We start from the raw sequence: 24,419 nt of genomic DNA, 5'->3' as shown, positions 1-24,419 counted from the left end.
ACAGCAGCTGTAGCCTGGGAGGGCCCCGCCGTGATTCACACCCTCCCGAGCCTCCCTCCGGGCAAAGCCGTGCTTCCTCGTTCAGAGTCCTGACATGTGCGTGTTTCCAACGCGGCGCGCTCTGACTAATCCACCTGTGCCTTTCAGGGCTGTCGTAACGCCCTGCGGGCTGGGAGAGTGGCGCGCGTTGCTGCTCGCTGCAGCTCCGATCGCGCTGCGGCAGCAGGAGCCCTGATTTTTTGTCAAAGTAAGCTGCAAGGATGGTTTTCTTGGCTACCGCAGCTCAGCGTGAAGCCCACCTTACAGCACCATGCTTCGGATGGGCAGATTTAGGCCTGGCTATCTACAAAATCCCTAATGTTTTGATAATAACCGTCGTGTAGTTCTCCCAGTCTACCCAAATGTGCCAGTTCCAGGGAAGGCAACTCCCTTCTGTCCCGCATTGGGAGCGGGTGCCCACGGCTGCCTGGCCTGTATTCCCCTCAGCATCTCCCAGAAGCGCTCCCCCAGCCCCAGCTGTCGGAGGGAAGGCCAGAGGAGGGAAACGGGGAAGGTCTGTGCAGGCACCTGCGGGGCTGGGGAGAGAAGCTAGGCCAGCAGGGCTTGGCCAGGCTGCCGGCTCCCCGGCACGGCTCCCCGTAAGGGTCTCAGAACGCGCTGGGCTGGCTGCCGGGCAAACCCTGGCTCGGCTCTTGCTCCTACAATAAATAAATATGCACAAAAACAACTTAAACGCTTCTCTGGCACCCCTTGTGCCTATAAACACGGGCCGAGCTGCCAGCGGGTGAAGCCCAAGCCCGAGCCCGACTGCCCCTCACGGGCCCCTCAGGCCGCCTGCAAAATGGCCGGCGGGGACCCGCGCGCGGCAGCAGACCCCGCCGCACCGCCCTCCCGCCCGGAACTACAGCTCCCAGCAGCCCCCGCGCGCCCCGCCCCGCCCCGCCGGCCGGGAGATGGCGTTCCCCTGCCCACTCCGCGACGGTTTTCCGTTGGGGGCCTCAGCCGACACCAATCAGTGCTCGGCTCTGTGGAGCAGCCCGCAGAGAAGCCTGATCAAAAAAAAATTTAAAAAAAAAGGCATGTCGGAGCGCCGTTCATCAAAATGTCCCTCGCCCCGGAGGTAATGACGTTCCTGGCGCGCCCTGCGGCCCCGGGGTTTGCTGTCAGCCGTCATTTATTACTACGGCGATTTCCCTTTAACGGCTTGTTTCACGCGGACACTTCAGAGGGGTCCTTGGAGGGGCGGGGAAAGAGAAGGCCGCTCTCTTGATTCGCCGCCGCCCTGGAGGGGAGAAGCCAATCTGCGCTGGCAACTGGAACTGGGGGGCGGGGCCACCCCTAGGTACGCAGGCCATTGGTGGCGGCGGAGCGAGGGGGCACGGCGAAGTCGCGGGGAGGGTGACGCGTATCCTTCCAGCTCAGCGCGTGAAGGGATAAGGGGCGGGGGGGAGGAGCCCGGTCCGGCGGGCAGTAACGGCCGTGCTCGCGCCGCCGTGTGTCGCGTTGCGTCGGAGCCGCGCTCGCGCCGCGCGGGGGAGGGGCCCCTCCAACGGTCGTTCCTCCTCAGCGGCCGCCGCCGCCGCCCGCGCTTCTCCCGCTGTCCCTCTGCCGGGGAGGATGCGCCGCCTCTTCCCGGCCGCGGCAGGTAGACGGGGGAGACGATGAGGGAGCCGCCCCGCCGGCTGCTGGCCCTGGGCTCCTGCCTCTTCCTCTGCGCCGTTCTCTGGTGAGTCCCGGCCGCGCCACGGGCCCTCGCCCTCCCGGCGGGGAGACTCCTCCGAGGCCTCCCGGCGGCGGGGGTGTCCTGCCGCTCGGGGAGAAGAGCCCTCAGCCCTGCCGCTGCCACGCTTCCCGGCAGCCCGGGGCCCCCGGGCCGCTCCTGCTGCCCCGGCTGGGGAGCCGTCTTCTGCCCCGGCGGGGAGAGCGCCCTGGTCGGGATGCCGAGAGCGGGAGGTGGAGGTGGAGATGGTGCCATTAGGGGAGGAAAGATGCTTCCCTTTGGAAAAATAAGAATGTGTAATTGTGCTGGCAGCGCGCGGGGTTGCGTTAAGGGAAAGGCAGGTAACAGCTTAGGGGAGGGTAATTCCCGCTGCTGTGAATAATAATCATTTGCTGCGTTCGTGAAAACAAGCGGTGTCAGGTGTGGAGTTAGTCCTCGAATACCAGCGGTTCAAAGTTACGCAGTACATCTCTGTATGTATTTTGTTGCCACTCTGCTCTTTAAACTGGAAGGCTTGCTTGCTTGCCCAGTTTCAGGCTGAACTCTGGCTGGGTTCTCTGAAAGATCACGATGCCTTGTTCTTGACACCGATTTTCTGTGGCTGGGTGCAGTCCTGTTAAAATAAAGCCCATGAGCCCTTTCATTTGTGCATTGATTATGTCTTTGAGAGTGTTTTCTGTAGTGGTTACCTTAGCTATACCTTGTTCCAGCATCTTGTGTTTACTTTGTTTTCAAACTTCCTTAAAATGTGACATTTGTTAGAACACAAATATTAGGAGAATATATTTCTGCGTGGTAAGTTGTAAGCTTCTTAAACTTTAGCTTCCTCTGAACTCTGTGACTCACTGTTTGAGAAATGCTAGCCAGTTTGAACAGCAAACTGCAAATATTGAAAACTGAACAGCAGCAGTTGTTAAAGATAATTGTGTACCTGGGTATTATTTTAATACATTTCCTGTAAATTGTTTAAATAGTCTACTTAAAAAAAAAAAAAGAAAAAAAATTGAAATAGTCTTGAAGTTCTGGGTTGTCTCACAATTGATTCTAGCTGGACGGAGAAAGGGGAGCCCAGGCACCTCTCCGTACAGAGTGAGTTGCAAATCTAGCCCTGACACTTGCATTACTGGATTCGGACAATCCTGGAGCAAATTTGGCTCGTGTCATAACATTTTTATTTTTAGGAGACAAAACGGTGAGTCTAAAAGGTGCTTGAAAACTCTGTTGCCGTGTTTACATTTAGCAAAATTTTTTAAAAAATAAAGCTCCTAGCCACGCAGGTTAAGTGAGCTGTGAACCTGTAAATGTCTCCTGGAAGCTTTTCTTTTACTTGTTGGACAATTAAGTTTTTTCTCACGGAAGGTTCTACTTGTTAGGATTCTTATTAGGAAGACAGTTTTTGTTTCTTTCTTACTGCGTCTTGAAGGCTGATAACCTGCTTTTGTCTCGAGGTAATTCGTTAACAAAGGTGTTATCAGCTTAATGGTACATAGATGGTCAGAGTCATTGTTTGTTGTGTTCTTAGTCTGCTGTTTTAACGAGACTGGTTTAAGAAAAAGTTCAGGCATCTAGTCCATATTGATAAAGTCCATCTTCAACTAACTTGTTGAAATAATATACTTGTTCTGTAAAGCTCAGACAACTTCTGCGTTCATCTTGGGTATATTTAAATTGAAAAATTGAGCCGAGTTTTTTCTTACTCTTTCAAGCAGTGTCTTAACTGATCTCAGAGTTTGCATTACAGTATCCCAAACCTTTTGCTATTTAAAAAAAAAAAAAATTTCAGACTGTGTGTTCACCCTGCTCACTCTGGCTGCTTTTGATTAAAGAACCCGTAGATTAATTTAAATGTTGTGAGGGGTATGACTCTAGTTCCCTAGTCTCTGTTGTCCAAACATAAATTCACATTAGAGAATTTAAAATCCTCCGTTTGCAGGCTGGTGTTGCGGCTTACTTTAATTTCAGTAGCTGTGTCAGATTTGTAATTGGAAAGTCTTGAAGTCTATTAATTCCTGCCTTGTTCCTGGACTACGTAACGTGATAGGTTGTGATGTATTTAACTTTTTCCTAAAAAGAAAATCGACAACCTTGTTCACGTAAGCAGTTAAGAAACTTTAAATAGTAAATGGAAGGCTTTGTGTTATAAATGTTGGCTTTTTAAATTTAGTTATCTTGAAATGTAATCTTCAAAGGAGAAGCTCTTTTCTTACAGATGACAGTAGTGGTCAACAGATGATCAAATTAAAAAAGCAGAGAAAAAACCAACACAAAACAATTGCTGAAAGAATACTCTCAGGGCTACTTGGACTGTGTATCTTTTTTTTTTTTTTAAAACCTGGACTTTGTTTTATTTCTGGATAGACAGTTACTACTTTCTTCCATGAAACTAAGCTTAAAATGGGAAGGTTTTTTTATCTCCCATCATGCATTTTAAAGCTTGCCTAAAGAAGGTGGTCCAATGGAGAAATATCAATTGGTAAAAATCAAGTGGAGAAAAAAAAAGATTGATTTAACAGTTTAACTGGAAACTGTTTAAAAAGATCTCTTCCTGTAAGTTAAAAATGCAACTGTGTATTAGGAAATGTACAAAAACCCCAGAAGCTTCTGTTTCGGGATTTGTTAGCCGGTGTCTTTTCAATAGAGGCAATGTGGTGCTCTGTGGGAGTGCAGGATCAGAGAGTTACCGGTACTTGAGCTTTCTGAAGCAAACTGTGCATGGAACACACACAGCTCTCTGACAAACCTGAGCCAGCGAGGTTGTTCCAAGTTGTGGTAGGCTGACCCTGGCTGGACACCAGGTGCCCACCGAGCCGCTCTATCACTCCCCTCCTCAGCTGGACAGGGGAGAGAAAATACAACGAAAAGCTTGTGGGTCGAGATAAGGACAGGGAGATCACTCAGCAATTACCGTCACGGGCAAAACAGACTCTACTTGGGGAAATTAGTTTAGTTTACTACTAATCAAATCAGAGCAGCGTAATGAGAACTAAAACCAAATCTTAAGAACACCTTCCCCCCACCCCTGCCTTCTTCCCGGGCTCAACTTCACTCCCGATTTCTTTACGTCCTCCTCTACCCCCAGCGGCGCAGGGGGACAGGGAATGGGGGTTGCAGTCAGTTCATCACACATAGTCTCTGCTGCTCCTTCCTCCTCGGGGAGGACTCTTCACATTCTTCCCCTGCTCCAGCATGGGGTCCCTCCCATGGAAGACATGAACTTCTCCAATGTGAGTCCTTCCCACGGGGTGCAGTCCTTCAGGAACAGACTGCTCCAGCGTGGGTCTCCCACGGGGTCCCAAGTCCTGCCAGCAAACCTGCTCCAGCCTGGGCTCCTCTCTCCACAGGTCCTGCCAGGAGCCTGCTCTAGCATGGGCTTCCCATGGGGTCACAGCCTCCTTCGGGCACATCCACCTGCTCCAGCGTGGGGTCCTGCACGGGCTGCAGGTGGATATCTGCTCCACCCTGGACCTCCGTGGGCTGCAGGGGGACAGCCTGCCTCACCATGGTCTTTACCACCGGCTGCAGGGGAATCTGTGCTCCAGCACCTCCGCCCCCTCCTTCACTGATCTTGGTGTCCGCAGAGTTGTTTCTCTTGCATATTCTCACTCCGCTCTCTGGCTGCAATTGCCCAGGTTTTTTTCCCCCCCTTCTTAACTGTGTTATCACAGAGGCGCTACCACTGTTGCTGATGGGCTCGGCCTTGGCCAGCGGTGGGTCCATCTTGGAGCCGGCTGGCATTGGCTCTGTCGGACATGGGGGAAGCTTCTAGCAGCTTCTCACAGAAGACACCCCTGTAGCCCCCGGTACCAAAACCTTGCCACGCAAACCCAATACACATGTAATTCAAAAGAGTGGGATGGCTGCATGGTTTTAGAGAAATACTTTTGATGGAGGTAAGGCTTAGGAATGTAGTGTTCTAAAAATAATACACATCTGTGCAGACTGGAGCTTTGACTGTATGTGACAAATGACTCCTGTTGTCCTGAATTTACAAACATTTTTTTTATGCTTCAGTTAATCCTTTTGTGTGGATGATCATAACGTAAAAAATACTTTTAAAACTTGTAGTGCTACATAGTTTGACAATATCCAGAGCTGAATAAGTGGAGTAGATTTAGAAGCTTATAGGGATACTAGTACTATCCGAACTGAGACTAGCTGTGACATTTGTTTGAACAGTAACCTGTATAAATTGTTCGACATCAGCTTTTGCCTGCCATAAGCTGCACTTTCAAAGTGTTAGCTATGAGTTTAACAAAGAAATCATGCATACACTAATTTGTTTTTCTGTGATTCATTCTATCCCAGAAAGTGCTTTGCACATCCTGATCTACTTAGCTTTTATGAACTCTTTTATCATCCTCGGTTTTACAACTACGAGTAAAAGAAAGATGGGGATTAAGTGCATGTGCACATCAGGATTCTTTAGTTGTAGTTACATTGTGAGAATGCTGCATCAGTAAAGTAAGGCTTATATCAAAGCGACTGGGCGGCAAGATGTGCTGTTTCCAATGGAAAGCCCCTAGTCTAGTAGCTCTGACTCTGAAATCCATCATGAGAGTGTATCCTGAAAATTGTAAAGGTCAGATTGGGTCAGTGGCATAGCCAGGAATAATGCCTAGATACAAGTACATTGGAAGGTGGTAGATTTTGATGTTGCTTTGTATTCCTCCCCATAACATTAAATGTGAAGATTTATGTGAATTTTAATGAGAGAAAATATTTCTAGTTTTGGTTTGCATTAGTCTTCTACATTTTTGAAGGTGTGCTTGTTTAGAGCTTCTGTAATGCAAGAAGAGCTCTGAAAAAACAGTGCTATATTGGCAGTGTGATAACATCACCAGTGTTTATTTTGCCGCTCCTGTCCTGCGCAGGCAAAAGCTATGCAAGCCGGATTTGAGATCACAGAAGTAGAGGTTTTGCTAATTGAACATTTATTGGCCCTAACTTTTGGCTTAAGCCTTGAGAATATTAATAACAGAAAGGTATTATTGTAAACAGAGTGGTGAAGTTGGGGAGAGGCTTGCGTTCCAGTGTAACACACCTCATCGTAGAAATCCTCTTTTCTGCAGAGTATAATGTTTACAGGAGACTGCCCTAATGATCTGCATTGCTGGTGTAACTCGCTTGTACTGGGGCTCAGAATTTTACCTGGTGCTTCTCCTTTTGTGTAGTCACTTAAATATCTTCAGAAGGCCGATAACAAAATAAGTGCTCTGTGTGTGCATTTTATGGCAGGAAGAAATTAAGTGATCTCGGTGCTGTTCATATAATCAAAACTTTTGTTCCAGGCATCAGATTTCAGAATGAAGAGTATGTTCCTAGATATGGAGTATCTTGTTTGGAAGTGTCTTTGCTCTATAGTTAAGCTTGGGACAAAAGCTGCTTTGGAACTCTTGGACTCTTAAAAATCAACTATGAATATGCCTAGCTTATAGCCGGCAAGCAGGGGCTCTGGTGTCTTATGCAAAACAAATGCTTGGCTCAATCAATTATTGAATATTTACCTTCTAAAATTATTTGAAAATGAGCGAAGTGCTTTCATTCAGTATCTTCTAAAAGATTTGTCCTGGAAACTTCAAATTTGTTTGTCTGTTATGCAAGTGATGTACTAAAGTGGCATGTACCCTCTCATGAACTTGCTGCGTTGATGTAGAAGACCCTGCCTGTTGCAAAGAGTTGTGTCTTACTTCAGCACTTATTTCGACTCTTTCTGAAATGTCTTTCTCTAACCTGTTGTTAGTTCTTTTTCACCTTTATGTTCTTATCGCTGTGAGTATTTTACTTTTCGGCTTTTTTGCCTTTCTTGTTTTTAGTTTTCAGTACTAATCTAGCTTTTGGTAAAATCTGTGCTTCTTTCGAGGGGAGGATGTACAATGTCTTTTAAAGTTAACACTTGGAGGTGCTAACAACCCTCTGCCTGAAGAGGGTGTTATTTCTGAGTTTGAAAACTTTTGGCTGAGAACACGGTAATATAGAACTGCAAGTCTAAAAACTTTCTTGTAATTATTGGTGAAAATAGTGAGCTGGTGTAACAGACAGACTGATCCCAAAGCCAGTGCAAAGAACTTTTGCTCGGGTGAGTGAAAATATTGGTATAAATGACTTAAACTGGATTGGAATATTAGCACAAGGTTCCAACAGTTCAAAATTAGCTTAAGTGCTCAAAGGAACCTTCTTGGCTTGGATGAATTTTGCAATGGCAATCAAGATATTGTTGAAGTCCTTTAAAGGCAAGACGTTTATTAAAAATACATTATAAAACGTCTGGGAGTTAGGTGATAGCAGCTTTGCAATGAGCTCGGGCAAAATTCATGTTGCTAAATTTATGCTAAAATTCCACTCCTTGGCACTATGTTAAGCTGTGTTACATTTACAGCGAGTTTTAAGCATGGGGAGTTGGTGCAAAGCAGCTGACGATGATTCTGAGCCTACCTGTAGTAGGCCTGCAGTATCGTACCTGTGCAGACAAGCTTATGAATTTAAGCAATGAGGGAAATCTTGAAAGATGTGTAATTTAGATATTACTATAGACTCTAAAGGCCTTAAAGTTTAATCACGGTTCATGGCTATTCCACTATTTTCCTGTAGTCTTTGTGGTATCAGGTTTTATTGTATTTTTCCAGAATGTGTTCTTTTCCCCAAACTCTTGCATTAAAGATAACTGGAGTTTGACAATGCAGGGAGATTCTCTTAAGCTGCAATCTTCAGTGCAGTATTACAGAAGTCTGTTACCAAGAATCACTAGGAACTGCCTGTTCCTTTGAGCACTTACAAATGGGCACTGTTTGAGGGCTAGGGTTTGTGACTTCTGTCCTGCTCTAAGTGCCTGAAATAGGGTACCTGGATACTCCTTTCGAGAAAGGAGTGAGAGGTATGTGTTTTAGCGTTACGTTGCAGCATGCATCTAATATAGGCTGTTGTCTATTATGGCACTGTACCAAAACAATATACAATCATAATGCTGTGAAGGTGGCTGTTATCTCAGCAGCCTTTTCTAGGAAAGGATGAGAGAAATATTGGTAGCACTGTAAGAAGAGAATGAAGAGGTTTTCTGCTGTTAGTCCTCGGCCTTGATTTCCGTTGTTGAACTTAGGTCAACAGTGGACAGTCATGGATAAATGGTATGTTCTCCCTCTATCTTCTTGGTTTTTTATGTCTGAGTATACAGTAGCTCAAAGCTAGCTTTCTTCCCCCCCTCAGAAGTTACTGGCATGCGTCCACAATCTCAAGATCAGATCAGAGGGTGCAGAGAAATGTGTGGTTGAAGGTGGGATGCAGGACTACACCTTCAGGCAGTAAATCTGATAAGGTATATAGTACAACTGTAACCTTGTTTTGCAGTCTTTGCATTCTGATGCATTTAAAATGCTGAAAGCCATATTTTAAACTGATGGTTGGAATGTCATTGTCTGAAGCTATGAAATTCAGTATTGTCAGAAGTATCTTTGTGTTGGGCTCCTCTGAATAAGTGAAGTAACTGTCTTTTTTGTCACATTCCAGTTAGGAGACAGTTTGCAGAACACATTCTTTGCACAGAGTGGGCAAGATGTTAAAAACCTAAATTAATTGCAAAATACAATGGATTGGTAAAGGATTTGCAAAAAAACTCCGATTTCAGTTGTGTTTTTTTTTTTTAGCACATGAATCAAGTTAGTGGATAGTGGTAGGAAATGAGATGGTGTCAGTGCCTTGCTGGCAGCATCCTTGCTTAGTCTAGATCTGTAGATTTTAGTCTTCAGCTTTTTTCTCCCGTAAAGATCCATCATAACTTTTAAAATTATCTTGGTAATGCATGCTGCTCTTCTGTAGTAATAAATGGCTTTTAAAGGAATGTTGTGGTTTTTGTTTTGTTTTGTACTTTTAACTAGCATTAAGGAAGATTAATGGTTCTTCATTGCATTTATCAACACTTATTTCCACTTCACGTGCAGAAATGAGTGTTGTGTCGGGGGAGATTGTGCTGAAGCAGTCAGTGCCTTGCAAATCGCTTTCCTCCTCTGACTGGTTGAAATAATGTTGCTGTCCTAAAAGCCCAGCTCTCATTTTCTGAGAGATTTATTTTGTTCTGTGGGCCCTTTTAAATGCGAGTCCCTCTTGCTGAACTGTTCTGAGAGAAAGATGGATTCCACTAAGTTACTGGGGAGAGGATTCCCTCCTTTTGCTGTTTTTTCTGCATTACCAGTGGCTAGAAGGCAGATTACTGCTGACTTGAGAGTCTGCTTGTGGATCTGCTGAGCTCTGTGTTCTTACAGAGCCTTCTTTCTCTTTGACAAGCTAGTGATAGCAGTCACAGACCTGTAGGATTTGTTCAAAGCAAAAGATATTTTCCTGCCTTTCTCACCGTTTCGCAGCTTCTCTCATTTTTTACCTGATTAATCCAAAATAAATTACTCTGTAGTCAAGAAGGTAAGCTTCAACCAACAACTAGGTGCCTCTCCCCTATTCATAGGCCTGCTCTGCTGGCCTCTCTGCCCTCTGGGTCCAAAACCCACCTGCCTTCTCTTGCACAGGCCTATCCTGAACTGATCCTATGAATATTTTCAGTAGAGAAGTGTCACACGGCAGGGACGGTGACATCTCCATTCTCCCTCTTAGCTGTTGGGCATTGGTGCATCTGCACCTGTTGGTAATACAACCCTCCGAGAGGTGCAGAAAATGTCAGTGACCATCCTGGAGAGAGACTGTTCTCCATGCATTCAAGGAGGGCTTGGTGATCGGTATGCTGGTGATAGTTTCCTTTTATTTTCCCTTTGCTTAAAATTACTCTGTCTTGCAGGTGTCAACTGTAAACTGTTTTGAACTGCTTCCCTCTCTGGTGTCCAGAAATAGGTCTTGTTTGGGGAGAATTTAAGAAAACCCTTGAATCATTTAGAGGACAGATGTGTTTGAACTGAATCTTGTGTGAGTGTCAGGTTTTTTTGTATGAAGTCTTTGGAAAGGAAAGCTTAGGCTGTTTTTCTCTGGGAAGATCGAATTGTGGAAAAACTGCTCTTACTTTCAGATTTTGCTAATTTGGATTTTTTTTGTCAACTGTAACTTGTATGATTAATTTTTCTTACCAGTTGTTTACTTTCTACTTGATTTTTATGCTTGTCAAAACAGTTATCAATAGCTTCACTATCTCTGATAGTCTTCTGCAGCCTCTTTCACAATTACTTAAAGAGTTTGAGCCAAATTAGAACTGGACGGTCTTTCACATGAAACCTACTGCAATTTCAAAACCACCTGCACTTTTGAATTGCAGTGCGTTCCTTTTCAAAAGCCTAACAGCCATCAGTAGACTATAGCCAATGTGTATAGCAGTAAGTGTACTGTACCATTCAGATAGGGGTGAGCAGACTTTCTGATTCAGTAGAGAACCACAGTATGTGCCTGCTCTGTGAAGAGTAAAGATTCCTCCACTCCCTTCTGTGTCTGGGCTTGCAGCTTTTGCTTTTGGGTTTGTGCATATCAAGCTGAAAAATTCATGGCCTATTAGACAAAATAGCTTTTAAACTACATTAATAATGATACTAGAAGACTCATACTTAAGTTTCTTTGTTCTTTATGAGATTTAATAGCAGCTGCTGTTTTAAGTCATATGTAGCAAAAATGGTACTATTGAAAACTTCTCTATCCATGTAAGTCACTAACTGTTGGCTATGTGTTTGGAACAATCTCTTGAAGTATTTCTACACTGTTATGTCATTTGAAGATATACCTTGTACCTGAGATAGTATATCTAGTGACTTATCTCCAGTACTATTTGGGCATTAGATCTGCTTGCTTCCAAGTCAGAATTAAAATACTACTTTTTTGTCATGAGAAAGGGAAGGATGTAGAAGGATGCAGAAGCTGCTGTGCTTTCACTGGACATACTGTGCAAGTTCACTAAATTCAAGGGGAGTTCTGTTATCAGTAAATGAACACTTAAGTTTTCACGTTTGCTATCTTTCTGCACATAGAGAAATGCTTAACAGAGGTGCTATGCCATTTGGCAAATTTGCATATTATGGGCTTATATCATTTATCAGCTGTGGCTAAAGAAGCCTGTTGAATCAATGTGCAGAATGCTGAAAGACAGAAGAAAAGAAAGTAGCGGAAGTCCTGATAAGGTGATTAATTTGACTTCTCACAGAATGACTGGTCTCACGTGGCCTTGCATTCTGTGGATTTGTGTTCTTAATGCTCTGTCAGAGCTTGATGACAGCAGTTGAATGATGTATCCTGCCTGCCACATCCTCTGTTGCAGCGGGGCTCAGGTTTTCCCATGGGTGCATGCATACATACACAAAAGGAATTCTCAGTCCCTTCCCTTGCTTAGAGGGCTCTTGGGAGACTTGAGGCATCATGTTTGAGCTGGGGAGTAGATTGAGAAGAATATCTGAAAATAAGCAAATTGCATATTGGGGACAGATAATGTCAGAATAGCTTAAATCTATGAGCTGTCAAACTGCATTCTTCTAAAAGCTGCATTCATGCTCTAAAAAAGTATGATTTGTTGCGTTAAAAGTATCAGTATATTAAAGCAAGAAATGTAGGCCTTTTGTGCTAAGTGCTTTTCGTGACTGCAAGTGCTAAAGTAGTTATTAATGCGGTTGTGAAAATACACCTTGTGTTTTAAAATGCTGATTCACAGCCAATGATATCTTTTGTTTTCTACGTTAAGGGACTTAATGTTGCTCTGTACAGCTCACTGAAGATCCCCCCCTTAGTGTAAGCAAAATAGGAAATAACATTTGTGTGCATGTATAATAACAGGGTGGAATGAGCTACAGTATGTTCTGTATAATTTTTGATCTTTCTCTTGTATTTTTATGAAGAACCAGGGAGTCACTATAGCTTGAAGGAGAGAGCCAGAGGTACTGGAATTAAGAGCATGAGAAAATTTCTCCATGAAATGATTGAAACCACTTTTCAGAAAAATAAATGACTTGAAGTATTTGCATAACTAATTTTTCCAAGTGAGAGCTAGGAAGTAAGGCTGTAAAAGTTTGGTAACATCTCATTCAATCTCTTAAATGTATGTCCTGTGCTTAGGATAAGACAGAGGTTTGATGAAAAAATTAATTAATACAAACAAGTAACTACATGATGGGGTGGGAATTTAAGATGTGTGAGAATGCATACACCTCATTTTCAACTTAACTGAGATGTGAGACTTTGTACCCGCTACAGTATGTTGTTATAAGTGTTTTCATACCCTTGTATTCAGTGCTTTAGTTTCCAGTAACTGCAGCTGCTTCTACTTGACTTGAGGGCTTCCATTTAGTTTAGGGGAAAGCTGTTACCTCAAAGATAAGAGGAATTACTGAGGTGCAGTGGGGCTGAGACAGACCTCGGACACCTTATTTGCCCATCTCCAGAATAGTATGTCAGATCCCCGTTGTCTGCTGTCTTCTGCTCTTCTGGAGGTAAGACACCTGGGATTTAGAGTGGCTAGTGCCTTGCTAACACTCCCTGCTGATGCGGGTGGAAGAGGAGCAATAGGTTTATGGCTCTACAACAAAAACCCAATTTTATGATTGCCTGCAACCTGGAGAAGTAGTGCTCCCTCTGTGTATCTATATATATGTGTGTGTGTGTATGTATGAAACTGTTTTTAAAATTTAGTTCTTGGCTGTGGTCTGTTGCAGCACAGGTTCCTCCTCGGTGGAGGAATCTACGCTGCATATACTTTCCAATAAAGGTGATCTTCAAGTTTTTCAGACAACACTAGACTGATGGCAGTTGTGTGAGCAAATCCTGACCTACTAATATTCTTACTATTATGACTGACTGTTAAGGCTATGTTTTAGTTTTCAAAACTTACGTCAGAAGGTTGCTGTGTTCAGATTTCTTGTATGCTTAAAGATCTGCTATAGACCTGTCTCCTCTTGGGAAGAGGAGGCCCTTTTTTGGGGGCACAGTGTGATGTTTGTGTGCATTCACACGGGGTCATACTGATCACCTGGCTGTCATGTAAACAGTATTTCCTGGAAAAGTGTTTGGCTTTAAAGTGGCAGGTGGCTCTGATGTTCAAGTATAGTTGAAAACTCCATTAAAACCTCAATTTGCATAGCATTTTGCTACACTTACTCGAAGTCTGCATGAAGACCTTTGCTGGCCTTTGGGCCTCCAAGCCTAGTGGTTTGCTGTACAAGTGTTATCTAGGATGTGATGGGGCCATGCATGATAAGCAACAAAAGATGCTGTTCTGATGCAAGTGTTTGTATAGACGTTGGCTGCTTTTCTACAGAAACAAACCCGTTTCTACTGAGAAGCAAAATTGTTCAGAACTGCAAGTACAAACCAAATCTCTATGGAGGTTTAGCTAAAACGAGCACCTGGTTTGCTATTTGTCTCTACATTTTCATTGTTTTTTGCATGGGCTTTTTGTTTAATATACTTATTTTCTCTAATTCTCTTAAATGTGCTTGATATGCTGACCATACAGAATTTTCTCAGGTATGGTCTGTACAGGGAAACAAGGAGCTTTATTTATTTTAATCTGTGGCTATAGTTTTTGCTTAGTAATAATCATTGCTAAAGATGTACCATTACTTTATGACGAAGGATATAGTTGATTCAAAGTCTTTCTAACTTGCACTAACTTAACTAATTTGTGTCAGCTTCCATTTTGTGACGTGGTATCACCCCAATAACTTTTGCTGATACTTTTGTCTTTTGGAAGTGGTAAATTTGTAGTACGTTTTCTGTTATCATTTCTTAAAGTTAAGTCCTCCAATAGTTTTGATAAATGTGTATCTATGAACTGTACATGTGTATTTTTATTTTTCAGGTACCTCATGGGAACAACTGAAAAAAGGTTGAGGGAATCAATGCTGAGGGAATTTTAAAATATTATTTATTCATTTTAAATCAAGACTTTGACGCTCTGTTTTTTTTTTTTGGTTTTTTTGTGTTTCTTTTTTTTTACATAGGCTTCCCATTTGGCATGTCTTTTGTAAAGACAGTCTTTCATCGGCAGTGCAATATGCTTCAGGTGATGCTTGTGCCCTGGCAAATGATGATGAAAATGTCCAGGAAAAGGTATGCTGAATAAACCATGTTAATTAGCTACTCAGTCTGACTTGATATTAAATAAAAAAAAAAAAAATTGATTCGTACACTTTGATTCATAGAGTCTTCTTGGGCAGAATGTTTAATGTACTCAGTTGTTCTGTGAACCATGATGTTATCTTCCCAAGTTTTTGTTTTCCTTTACTTCAAGTTTGTTGCTATTATGCAACAATAGAGCTGGATGGTTTGGCTGGTGGGGAAACAAATAGTAAAGCTAGTAATGGTGACTCGCTCTTTTCTTTTTTTGGGTGCCAGATGTTAGAAGAGGTGGTCATCAGGGATAGTATGTGGCTTTGTAGAGACCACGATAAGAGGTGATGGCCTGGATAAGTCTAGGGCACAGTATGCCGGTTGCATCTGTGTTGTGTTAAAAACCCAGTGCACAAATGATTGGTATCCTAAATAGAAGATTTAAGATTAATTGTTTTATTAAGTCAGTATTTATCAGTTTGTTTTCCTCCTGTTTAATAAAAATTAACAAAGTTAAAACACATATGTAAAATGCTAATAAACAAGATTCTATCCCTTTCTTATTTACATTATTCAGCACTTCAGGTTAAATTGAGTGTAATTGTCCCACCCTGATAAACTCATTACAGGTTTCTGCATATGCAATTTCATAGTGAGTTCCCAAGCAGTTGAGTCATATCAAAAAGTCATCGTAATTTCATTTATTTATTTATTTACACAGGTAAAGAATCAGTCCTATGATAAGCATGGGTAGTATTAATGTTATTGGTCTTCCCATTGCCTTCATCAATCAGTAGTAGTGCTAATCATGGTCCTCATTCCAAGAAAGCTTTTATATGCCACATCTAACCTGGAAAATATGTGTTGAGCATTCTAGTTGTCTGGAGAGCTGCCTGACCAGAAAAAGATACTTTAAATATTGTAGGTTTCTTAAGCATTTCAACATCTAGGGTAGCTGTATTTTTTTACCAGCTTGTGCGGCCAAATAGCGTTCAGTCCTATTCTTCTGGCTGCTTGAAAAAAGTCCTGCTTGAGTTTAATGGCTGATGTAATAAAACTGGAAAGATCAAGTAAGGTTTGAGACTAAGAAGCCACTGGTGTATGTTTTCCTACTTTTTTGCCACATTCTTCCCTTCATTCTAGTAACATGGCTGCATTGTTAAGCAGATTTCTCAATTTAAAACCAAAGATATGAAGTATACTGTGCTTTTTATTCATTAAAGAAAAATCTCTTGGGCGTATGAGAAATCTTAAGCATGTGTCTTTTACTCCTAACTAGGCTGCTGGTGATGTCCTGCTCAAAAAGAGCAGTCTTGCAGCCCTTGATCAGTTTTCCTTAGATCAGTTGTCCCTTCAAGGCATTGATGCTATTTAATCTCAGGGACTATGATGTGAGCTAATAATATTTGGGGAAAAATGTTGCTTAGCTGATGTCTTTAAGATTTGCCTGCTCAAATTTGTACTTCCTCCTCTTCCAGTGTATGCTTTAACTCTCTCAAATTAATATGATCATGTAATCTTGTATAGCATAGCAGCTCATTTTGGATCTGAACACTAGCACTTCCAGTGTTTGACTACAGGATTTTAGGTAGCCCTTATAAAATGAGGGGCGTGTAAATTTCTATCAGATTTCTTGCTGTATTTTAAAGAATTGCTCAAAACTAACTTGCATATGGTGTAGTCACAACTTTAAAAAAAAAAAGCTTGAGGGCCAAGTAAATTCTTGTTAGTTCTACAGTCTGGTGGGTTTAAAACTTCTTTTTTTCCCCCTCAAGTGTGTATTCTTTTTTACTTTGTGAATTCACTGCACCTGATTGTAAATCTTCAGTTGGAAAAGAGAAAGCTGCTTTAAAAGGTTACAGCAGATTTGTGAAATTATTCTAGTTCTGCTGATAACTGAAATGTGCCGAGTGTTATTTTTTTAGTGGTTCTCTGTTGCAAGTCGTCTTAGGATCATTTTTTTTTTTTCCTCCTGTTTTGGGCAGCAAGGAGATACAGAGGATTTGTCAACATGAGAAGTCATAGCAGAATGATTAACACAAACTGAATGATTTAAGACAATGCTAAAATGGTCTTTCCTGTGAAGATTTAACTGAATGGTTTTAACTTGCTGTAGTCTTTGTACAGATGAGATTTTAAACGTACGTAGGCAGCGGCTCTGAAGATTCATGCAGCTTAAATTCTTGTTCACATTTTGGTGGTTGTAAAGGTAGTATTATTCAGTCTGTACCAAAGGTAACTCCTCTTACTAGAATAGAAGGCCTGTGTTACTGCATACTTACTGTTGTTTTACCTTTATACTAGGGGGAAGAGGCTGGTCCCATACTGGAGTCTGAGCATGCAGACTCAAGTACACGGAGTTACTCTGCAGAAGAGCTACTTGATGACTTTACAAAATCTGACCAGGCAAGACTTTTATTTCATTCACTGTCTCTATACACTCTTCACGTGCTTCTTGGATTTCAGTCTCATTCATTTTGGTTATCTAAAGCTCATCTATTGCGTTTCATTTGCACATAGGGTTGCTGTCAGACTCGTGTTTCCAATGAAGGAGAAAACGTGTGAGCTAAGAGATCTTGCATTTCCCGTGTGCATAAGTAATAATAAGAGTAATTTAATATTTGTAGGTACTGACTAAATAAATCTTTCCAAGATAAATTAAAATTCGATGTTATAGGTGTGGATATCTCTTTATAAATAAAACATAAAAACCCTTCTCACTGAGGTCTTTTGTATAGATCAGACTCGGTGATTGTAGCAATCCGTTTTAGCTTTGATCCTCCCTGGCTTCTGTCAGTTTCATTTCCTTTGTTAAAGTGGAAAAAGTGCCATTGATAACATGAAGTCAGTACTCGATGTTAAATTTTAACAAAGTCCACTGCTAACAAAGCCCACTGTTAATAGATGATTTATTTAATATGTATTTTTGGGTTTTGTAGATTACAAGACAACATATGTACTTCTGAATATATATTGCGTGGTTTAGATATGTAAAACATATCCATAGTAAAACATTCCAGACCTCTTCATGTTCAGTTAGGTGACTTGGAGTAATCCAGCTATTGACAAGAGGCACTTGTTGAATAGTATTTAATAGTATTAATAATATTTAGTATTGTTTAATAGTATTGCTGCAAGAGTTAATCTGACCTGTTTCAGTGGTTATGTACTCTTCCAGATTCAGAAAGCCTTATTTTGATTATGTTGTGCGACAGCTTATGAAAACTGAAGAACTAGAATAAATGAGACTCAAGACTACTAGACTCTCAGCAGTGATAAGTGCTCTTTGTTCAGTTACAAGATGGAATAGACTTCTAAATCATTTTGGACCTCCATTGCAGTGACAAAATTGAAAGCCTTCCCCAAAATTAAGCTTAGGATGAAAATAGTAAATGTAAATTCTATTGTAATGGAGCATGCAAGTAGAACCGTTTATTTCAGTTGCTGAAATAGTCAAGCTTGTTTTCTTGTGTCTGTCTCTTTATAGAGATGCATGGTTGAGGAAGCTGTTGCACATGCCTTCTCCAATTAATATTTTTACACTATTATTGCAGACTGTAGAAGAGTGTTGCAACTATCCCAGAGTAGCACTGAATACCACCTAGGTTTATGAAGGAAGAAAATTTATTTCTTAACTGTCTTGCTGTCTGGTTTTCAGGTTTATTGATGACAGAAATCTAAACTACCGAACTGTTAAAACTCCATACTAGATGTTATTGTATGAATGCTTTTCCTATTCAAGTTTTAAAAAACGTATGTTCATCTGTAATGTTTTCACAGACTACAGAAATCAGTGAAGCAAGCCAGCCTGAAGTTGAGACTCCACCTTCAGTAGATTTAAATGAAGCTTCATCTAGCATAGTTGGAAGCACTGAAAACATTTCCAGTTCACCTACCTCAGAGATACCTCCAGTCTCGCAGCCCGAGTAAGCTTTTTTTATTTTATTGTTTTGGTCTTTGAGAGAATATCACTTACTCTGATGTTGTTAAAAGGCTTACCTCTTCAGGTTTAGTAGGGATAAGACTAGACTGCTACACACCATTCTTTTGCTGTACTTTGGTTTATGGTGTCAATGCTAATGGAATACGCCATCACGTGCTCAGTGCATGGATTAAGAGTTGTGTACTTGCCTGAAGTGTCATAGTATTGCCATTATCAGTTTCTAAGCTGCTGCTTTGACAGAAAAAATCCAATGTCTTTTATGAGCTAGATAATCTATATTATAAAAGCCCTCAGATCTTTACGGTTAGGATTTCTGCCCTTCACAAATGTGCTTTCACATGTGTGATCACGAGCATCAAAGCTGCTTTAGTGATGGCCTCTGCTTTCATCGAAGGATGAACTTTGTAGGACTTTACTCCAGGACTTGTAACCAGAGCAGTTTTAAGTAAGTTCTGATATTGAGAGACTTTTGATGAAATAGCAAATTTTAGTGTAAATGCAACCAAGATAGTTTGTAATTCTGGTACTTAGTGGTGTATTGCAGAGCTACCTCTGCTGCAGGTAGTTTTCAAGAGTTGATGTGCTTAATTTTGTTTCCCTTCTTTTGTGGAATGCTGTGCTATCAAATGTGAACTGTAGTATGGAAATTCATGTGTATATATACTTCTAGGTACTTTTCACAAAATTCTCCTGGGCTTTTTAATGTATGCTAAGGGGTATATATTCTTCTGATTGTCTGCTGATAAACATCTAATATTTTGGTAGGTAAAAAATTGAACACGTTAAAAATGAAGTAGACTTCTCTTGTTCTTTAGTGTTTTGTTTTTTTAAGAGTCCAGTTTTTCTGGTTTACCGAATTTAGTTTCTTTGCTATAGAAAAGGTCTGAAAATCTTGTCGGCTGACTGATCTTGTCTAGTCTGCTAGGGTTAACGCTTAAGCACCTTTTGGTACTTCATAAGTGTCTTTCAATTGCAAGTCTTTGAAAATCAAGCTTCCCAAATTCACAGTTTTTTATAAAGCAAAACTGGAATGTAATTTTAGTGTGTTTCTTTTTATAGCTTTTGTTGACTACTGTATTGATTTGTTTGTGTAATGTATTGTAAGTCTTACTGCTGTCGGGTCTTAGAAGGAGATTCAGGATCTTACTTTCCTTTGAACATTCAGCTTGGTATCTTGTAATTGTTGAAAATAGTCTTGCTGTCATAGTTGGGGAATACTAGAGTGATGAACTCTGAAGACTCGAACTATGAAAAAAATGAAAATGGAAACTTGTTTTGGAGCACCTGATATATTAGTTAACGCTTGGCCGTAGTGTTCTGACACTAGTACCATTTGCAGGAAGAAAGGGTAGAATGAGTATAGGAGAGATGCATATTTATACATCATTTCAAACTTCAGTTTAGCTTTAAATAATAATAGGTGGTCTCTTTTTGTGCAGATTAACTCTACTATCCAGAACAGCTGTATTCCAACTCCATAGTTAAACAAGATCTTTAAAAAGACTCAGTTGCATTTCTTATCTTTTGACAGCATTTTTCCTGTTTTAGATGCTGATTCCCATCAGTGTAACAAAGTCCAGCTCCCTTAGGTGTTACCAGTCTGATATTCCAGCAGGACCTCTTAGTCAAAATATTGCTTCTGGAAGTAATTTTATTCCAAACTATTTTTACTTTGTAATGAATCTTTTTTAGGACAGCACTGATTGTGGCTTTTCTATCCAGACCTAATCTGGAGAAAACTTCTTGAACAATAATCTGAGCTCCTCTTCTGGCTGCAAGTAAAGACAGCTGCCATGCAACGTGAGCTTGGTAATGCACTTTAAAAATGAAGGCAAAGCTACTAACAAATGAAAGTACCCGAAGGAGAGGGAGCACTACAGCTTTTAGGCTTGTGCTACTTACTTTCTGCCAAAATTAGTTACTTAAGACCGTTCAGGTACACCCTGATATCAGGGTATTTTTAAGTTCATACTTGTCCCATATTTTATTCAGTTGATAATTATTCATACTGTCATCTATCCACTGAGATTAAGAATATGTAGAGCTTTTTAATTTTAAGTATAGTGGTCAACCTTACTTCAGTCATTAAAGTGTTACATGCAGAGCTAAACTGTGTGCATCTCAGACGTGTGCGTTTTGGGGCGTTCAGAGAAACTCCTCCCTGTTTGTAGCCAATAAATTCTTGTATTCCTAGAGTTTTAGATTTTTGCGACATAGCAAAAAGTTTGGAATACCTATGAGTTTCTAGTTTTATACCGTGGGAACTTTATCATATGAAAGGTCTAAAATTGGCTCCCTGTGTTTGTTACAGCTGCTTCTGTTGATGATTGTAGCAGTCAGAACCAAAAAGATCCCCTTTTAAGTTGCCGACGTGCTGTTTGTGTTTTTGCAGCTCTGTGTCATGATACTGGATTAACCTAGTTTGCTGCTGATGTTGAAGAAAGCTTATGTTGAAATTTAGGAAGCAGAATAAAGACTTTTACTTAGATCTGGTTTATAACTTTCTGGATCAATATAAAGTCATCCCCTGGAGAAGGGAAGAAAGTCACAGAAGTTACTATTTGTCCATCTTCTCCTCACCCATTCCATCATTCCTAAAGAGTATATAGGGAGGCTTTCTTTTCATTTTTTGTCTTAGGATTTGTCTGATGTAGTGTGTTCAGTCTTTCTGGGAGAGAGGAAGTAAAGCAGTGGGCAGATCAGCTAGTTCGGGCTGTTGATGCAGCTTGGATAATGGTCTGCTGGGTTATCTCACTTTTATTACACTAGCAAAAAAAATCTAGTGGAAAGGAAGTCTGGCTGGCTCTACTATATATTGTTATGCCACCACTTTTCTCTTCTAGTTTTAGCCAAGTTCTGTCCTGACTGCTGCCCATTGACTTGGGAACATCAGGAGCTTTTAGTGATGGAACTGTCTCGTGTTTGATTCCTTTGTTGAAAGGGAAAAGAAAATTGCTGGCAGTCAGGTAACTATGATGCTGTTCTTAGTCTGTAGTGATGATGGGAAAAATTATCCTTTGCAGTGTTCGGTAAGATGTTAGATGAGAGTTCTGGGAGATGAGAAGCTAGCTTTGAGTTCCTTTGCTGGGACAAACAGGCTGGAAAAGGAAATTCTATTTTTGCATGGGTACAGCTGAGAATGCAGTTCCCCAAGTATAGCATACTTCATTCCTCTTTTCTTAATTATTTCTGAGAGACTGTTGCTTTTTTAAAACTTTCAAATATCTTTAGTTATGTGGTTGATTATTAGGGTTACTTGTATTATCAGAAGGGTAAAAAGCATGTTATTTCTTTCCCTTCAGTGCAATAGAAAATTCCTGTGCTGATATCCCTGTAGTCAGCTCTAATGATGCTGAGCAGTCAGAACCTGACTGTGATATTGGTGGGACACTTGAGGCTGACCCTCAGAGTGAGCCTTCCTCTTTTGTCAGTCCACCAGAGAGGTGAGTATTGAAGTAGGTTGTGAGTCTGAATAATTTAAAGGTCATTGTTCTTTTCTGTCCTGGCCTTGCAACAAACATTTGCATGTGCTTGCTTATCTATATATTTCTGTGTGTGTGTTTCGTATTGCATATGGCTTGAAAATGTGATTGTTTTATAGGTCCTAATACTCTTAAAATTTTCAGCCTTGCAGGTCAACATATAGAGAACATATCATCTTCACACGGCAAGGGAAAGAAGACAAAATCTGAGTTTGAGTCGAAAGTTTCAGCAGCTGAAAAGGGTGCAGATGAGCAAAAATCTGCCCTGAATGCCTCAGAGAACTTAAAAAGGGAGGTAAGCAGTGCTGATATCAACTCAGTACACACAGGAGCATAATGACCTCTGTTAGGTTATCACCATTGTTAAAGATGAGTGATATCCATCACTTTTCTGATTGCCAGGGCATAAATGCACAGCCCTCACTTTTTGAGCACTGTATGCGGTTCTGATACTGCCATCTCAATAAGGGTATAATAAACTGGAAGAAAAGGGCAGCAAGGTTGATTCATTGGCACAGAACAGTTTTTCTGAGCTAAGTCTCTTCAAATACTTGGGGGAAATCAAATAAAACTATCTGGAGCAGAATCCAGAAGAAATGTTCTTCATGTAATGGATAGTTAAGCTGGGATTTCCCGCAGGATGCTGTGGATGCTGAATTTTTTTACACAGGTGTTAAAAAAAAAAAAGGAGGAGGGAGTTGCACAGTCCAGGTAAGCTTGTAGAAGAGAAGTCTGAGGGTTGAATCTTGACTGAGTCAGGAAGTTCTTGAGTAGCAAGCAGATGGCTAGAGGTAAAGATGACAGTTGGAGGAAATACAAAATGTTTGGTGTGTTTTCATTCTTTCCTAGGTATCTTATTTGGCCACTGTTAAAGTGGGATACTTAGCTAGACAGGTCTTTTACACTTAACTGTATGACTACTTTTATGTTCTTACTATGAGGCACTTCCTAAAGCTTACGTTTTTTAAATAGGTAAAGAATGACCAAGGCCATGGCAATACCATTTTTTGCTATTTTAGGATCACATTTAAACTGTCAGAAATAACCTGGATAACTCTCTTTTAGAACTAAGAAGTTTTTCCCAAGATTATTGAACAGAGTACAGTGTGCCTTAAAATAATTACATACAGTCAGGAAGAGTCTTCTAAAGAACTTAGTACAAACAAATTGGTGTAAACCGTTATTAAAAAAAAAGCCAAGATTTTCTTTATTTAACCTAATGCTTTAAAGACTGCAATTTAAATAACTATGGCATTGGCCTGATGTCATAGTTAAGCCAGAGCATGATTTGGCATTGCTTACTCAGTTTTTTGACTTACCACTTTCGTCATAGTCCGAGGAGGATCTTATAACCTGTACTTTCTTGGGAGAGGAAGATACAGGTTTTTTTAAGTCCTCTTATTTCTAAATATATGTGGGGATGTATTTTTGGGTTGTTGCAGTAGAGTCATGTGAAGAATTCTGTTGTCACTTTTGCCCAAAATGGTTCTTTTGAGGGCTTTCAGCTATAGGACTATATCTGAAATAATTCCTGCTTTAAGTGTAGAGAAAATGTCAACCTACAAAGCAGTCATTCTGGAAACTACCTGTAAAATGTTGTCTACAAAATAACCTCTACACTTGAAATGTCTAGCAAAAGCTTTTTGCACATCTGGGGGTGTGCTGGAAGTGTGTTTGTACAAATAATTTAAGACTTGAAATGGTATAGCATATGGTTAACTTAAAAGGGTTGCTGCTTTGTCAGGCAACGTCAAACCATTATTTCTTTGATCATTAAATATTAAATAAAACATTTTTACATAGTATCTCATTCTGCTGTTTTTTGAGGTGTTCAGGAACTCCAGGGGACCTCTGAAATTCTGTCATGACCAACATTCATATTTGAAGATTTCTGCTACAGGGAGACCTTTTCTCCTTAGAAGGAGGAAAAGCAAAAATTTTGAAGAAAAAGCAGACTTTTTATGAGACAGAATGCTTACGTTTTACTTAAAATGTATTAGTTTAGCCACAAAAATTACCAGCATCTCAGTGAAAGAATCTGTAATTCTGGGAGGAATTAATCACGTGTCTTTTCTGGCTTGTGAGCTTACTTTGGCACTACTTTTTTAACATGGGTTCATATGATGCATCTGCTGTTGACTTGATGAGAGCATGCTCCTTTTTTTTTTTTTTTGCTTTTGTTGTTGGTACTGAAAAATATTCACAATTGGTGGCTTGTTCTTTTGCAGAAAGACTATAAGAAAACAGGAGAAATTGACCCTAC

At 40.9% G+C, this 24,419-nt stretch overlaps 1 protein-coding gene across 1 annotated transcript; it reads left to right on the top strand.

The window, feature by feature from the left end:
- Positions 1-1,424: 1,424 nt before the first annotated feature.
- Positions 1,425-24,414, top strand: LOC142085218 (SUN domain-containing ossification factor-like; the record flags this gene model as incomplete). Its single annotated transcript, XM_075157007.1, has 8 exons — positions 1,425-1,726; positions 14,623-14,731; positions 17,036-17,137; positions 17,252-17,290; positions 18,512-18,657; positions 21,977-22,117; positions 22,301-22,451; positions 24,385-24,414. Coding segments are annotated over exons 1-8 (783 nt in total), but the record flags the coding sequence as incomplete, so codon positions are not given.
- Positions 24,415-24,419: the final 5 nt, after the last annotated feature.

This window comes from Calonectris borealis, chromosome 8, assembly GCF_964195595.1.
Source record: "Calonectris borealis chromosome 8, bCalBor7.hap1.2, whole genome shotgun sequence".
NCBI classification, from domain to species: domain Eukaryota; kingdom Metazoa; phylum Chordata; class Aves; order Procellariiformes; family Procellariidae; genus Calonectris; species Calonectris borealis.
The sequence above is the reverse complement of the archived record's forward strand: the minus strand, read 5'-3'. Positions and strand labels throughout refer to the sequence as shown.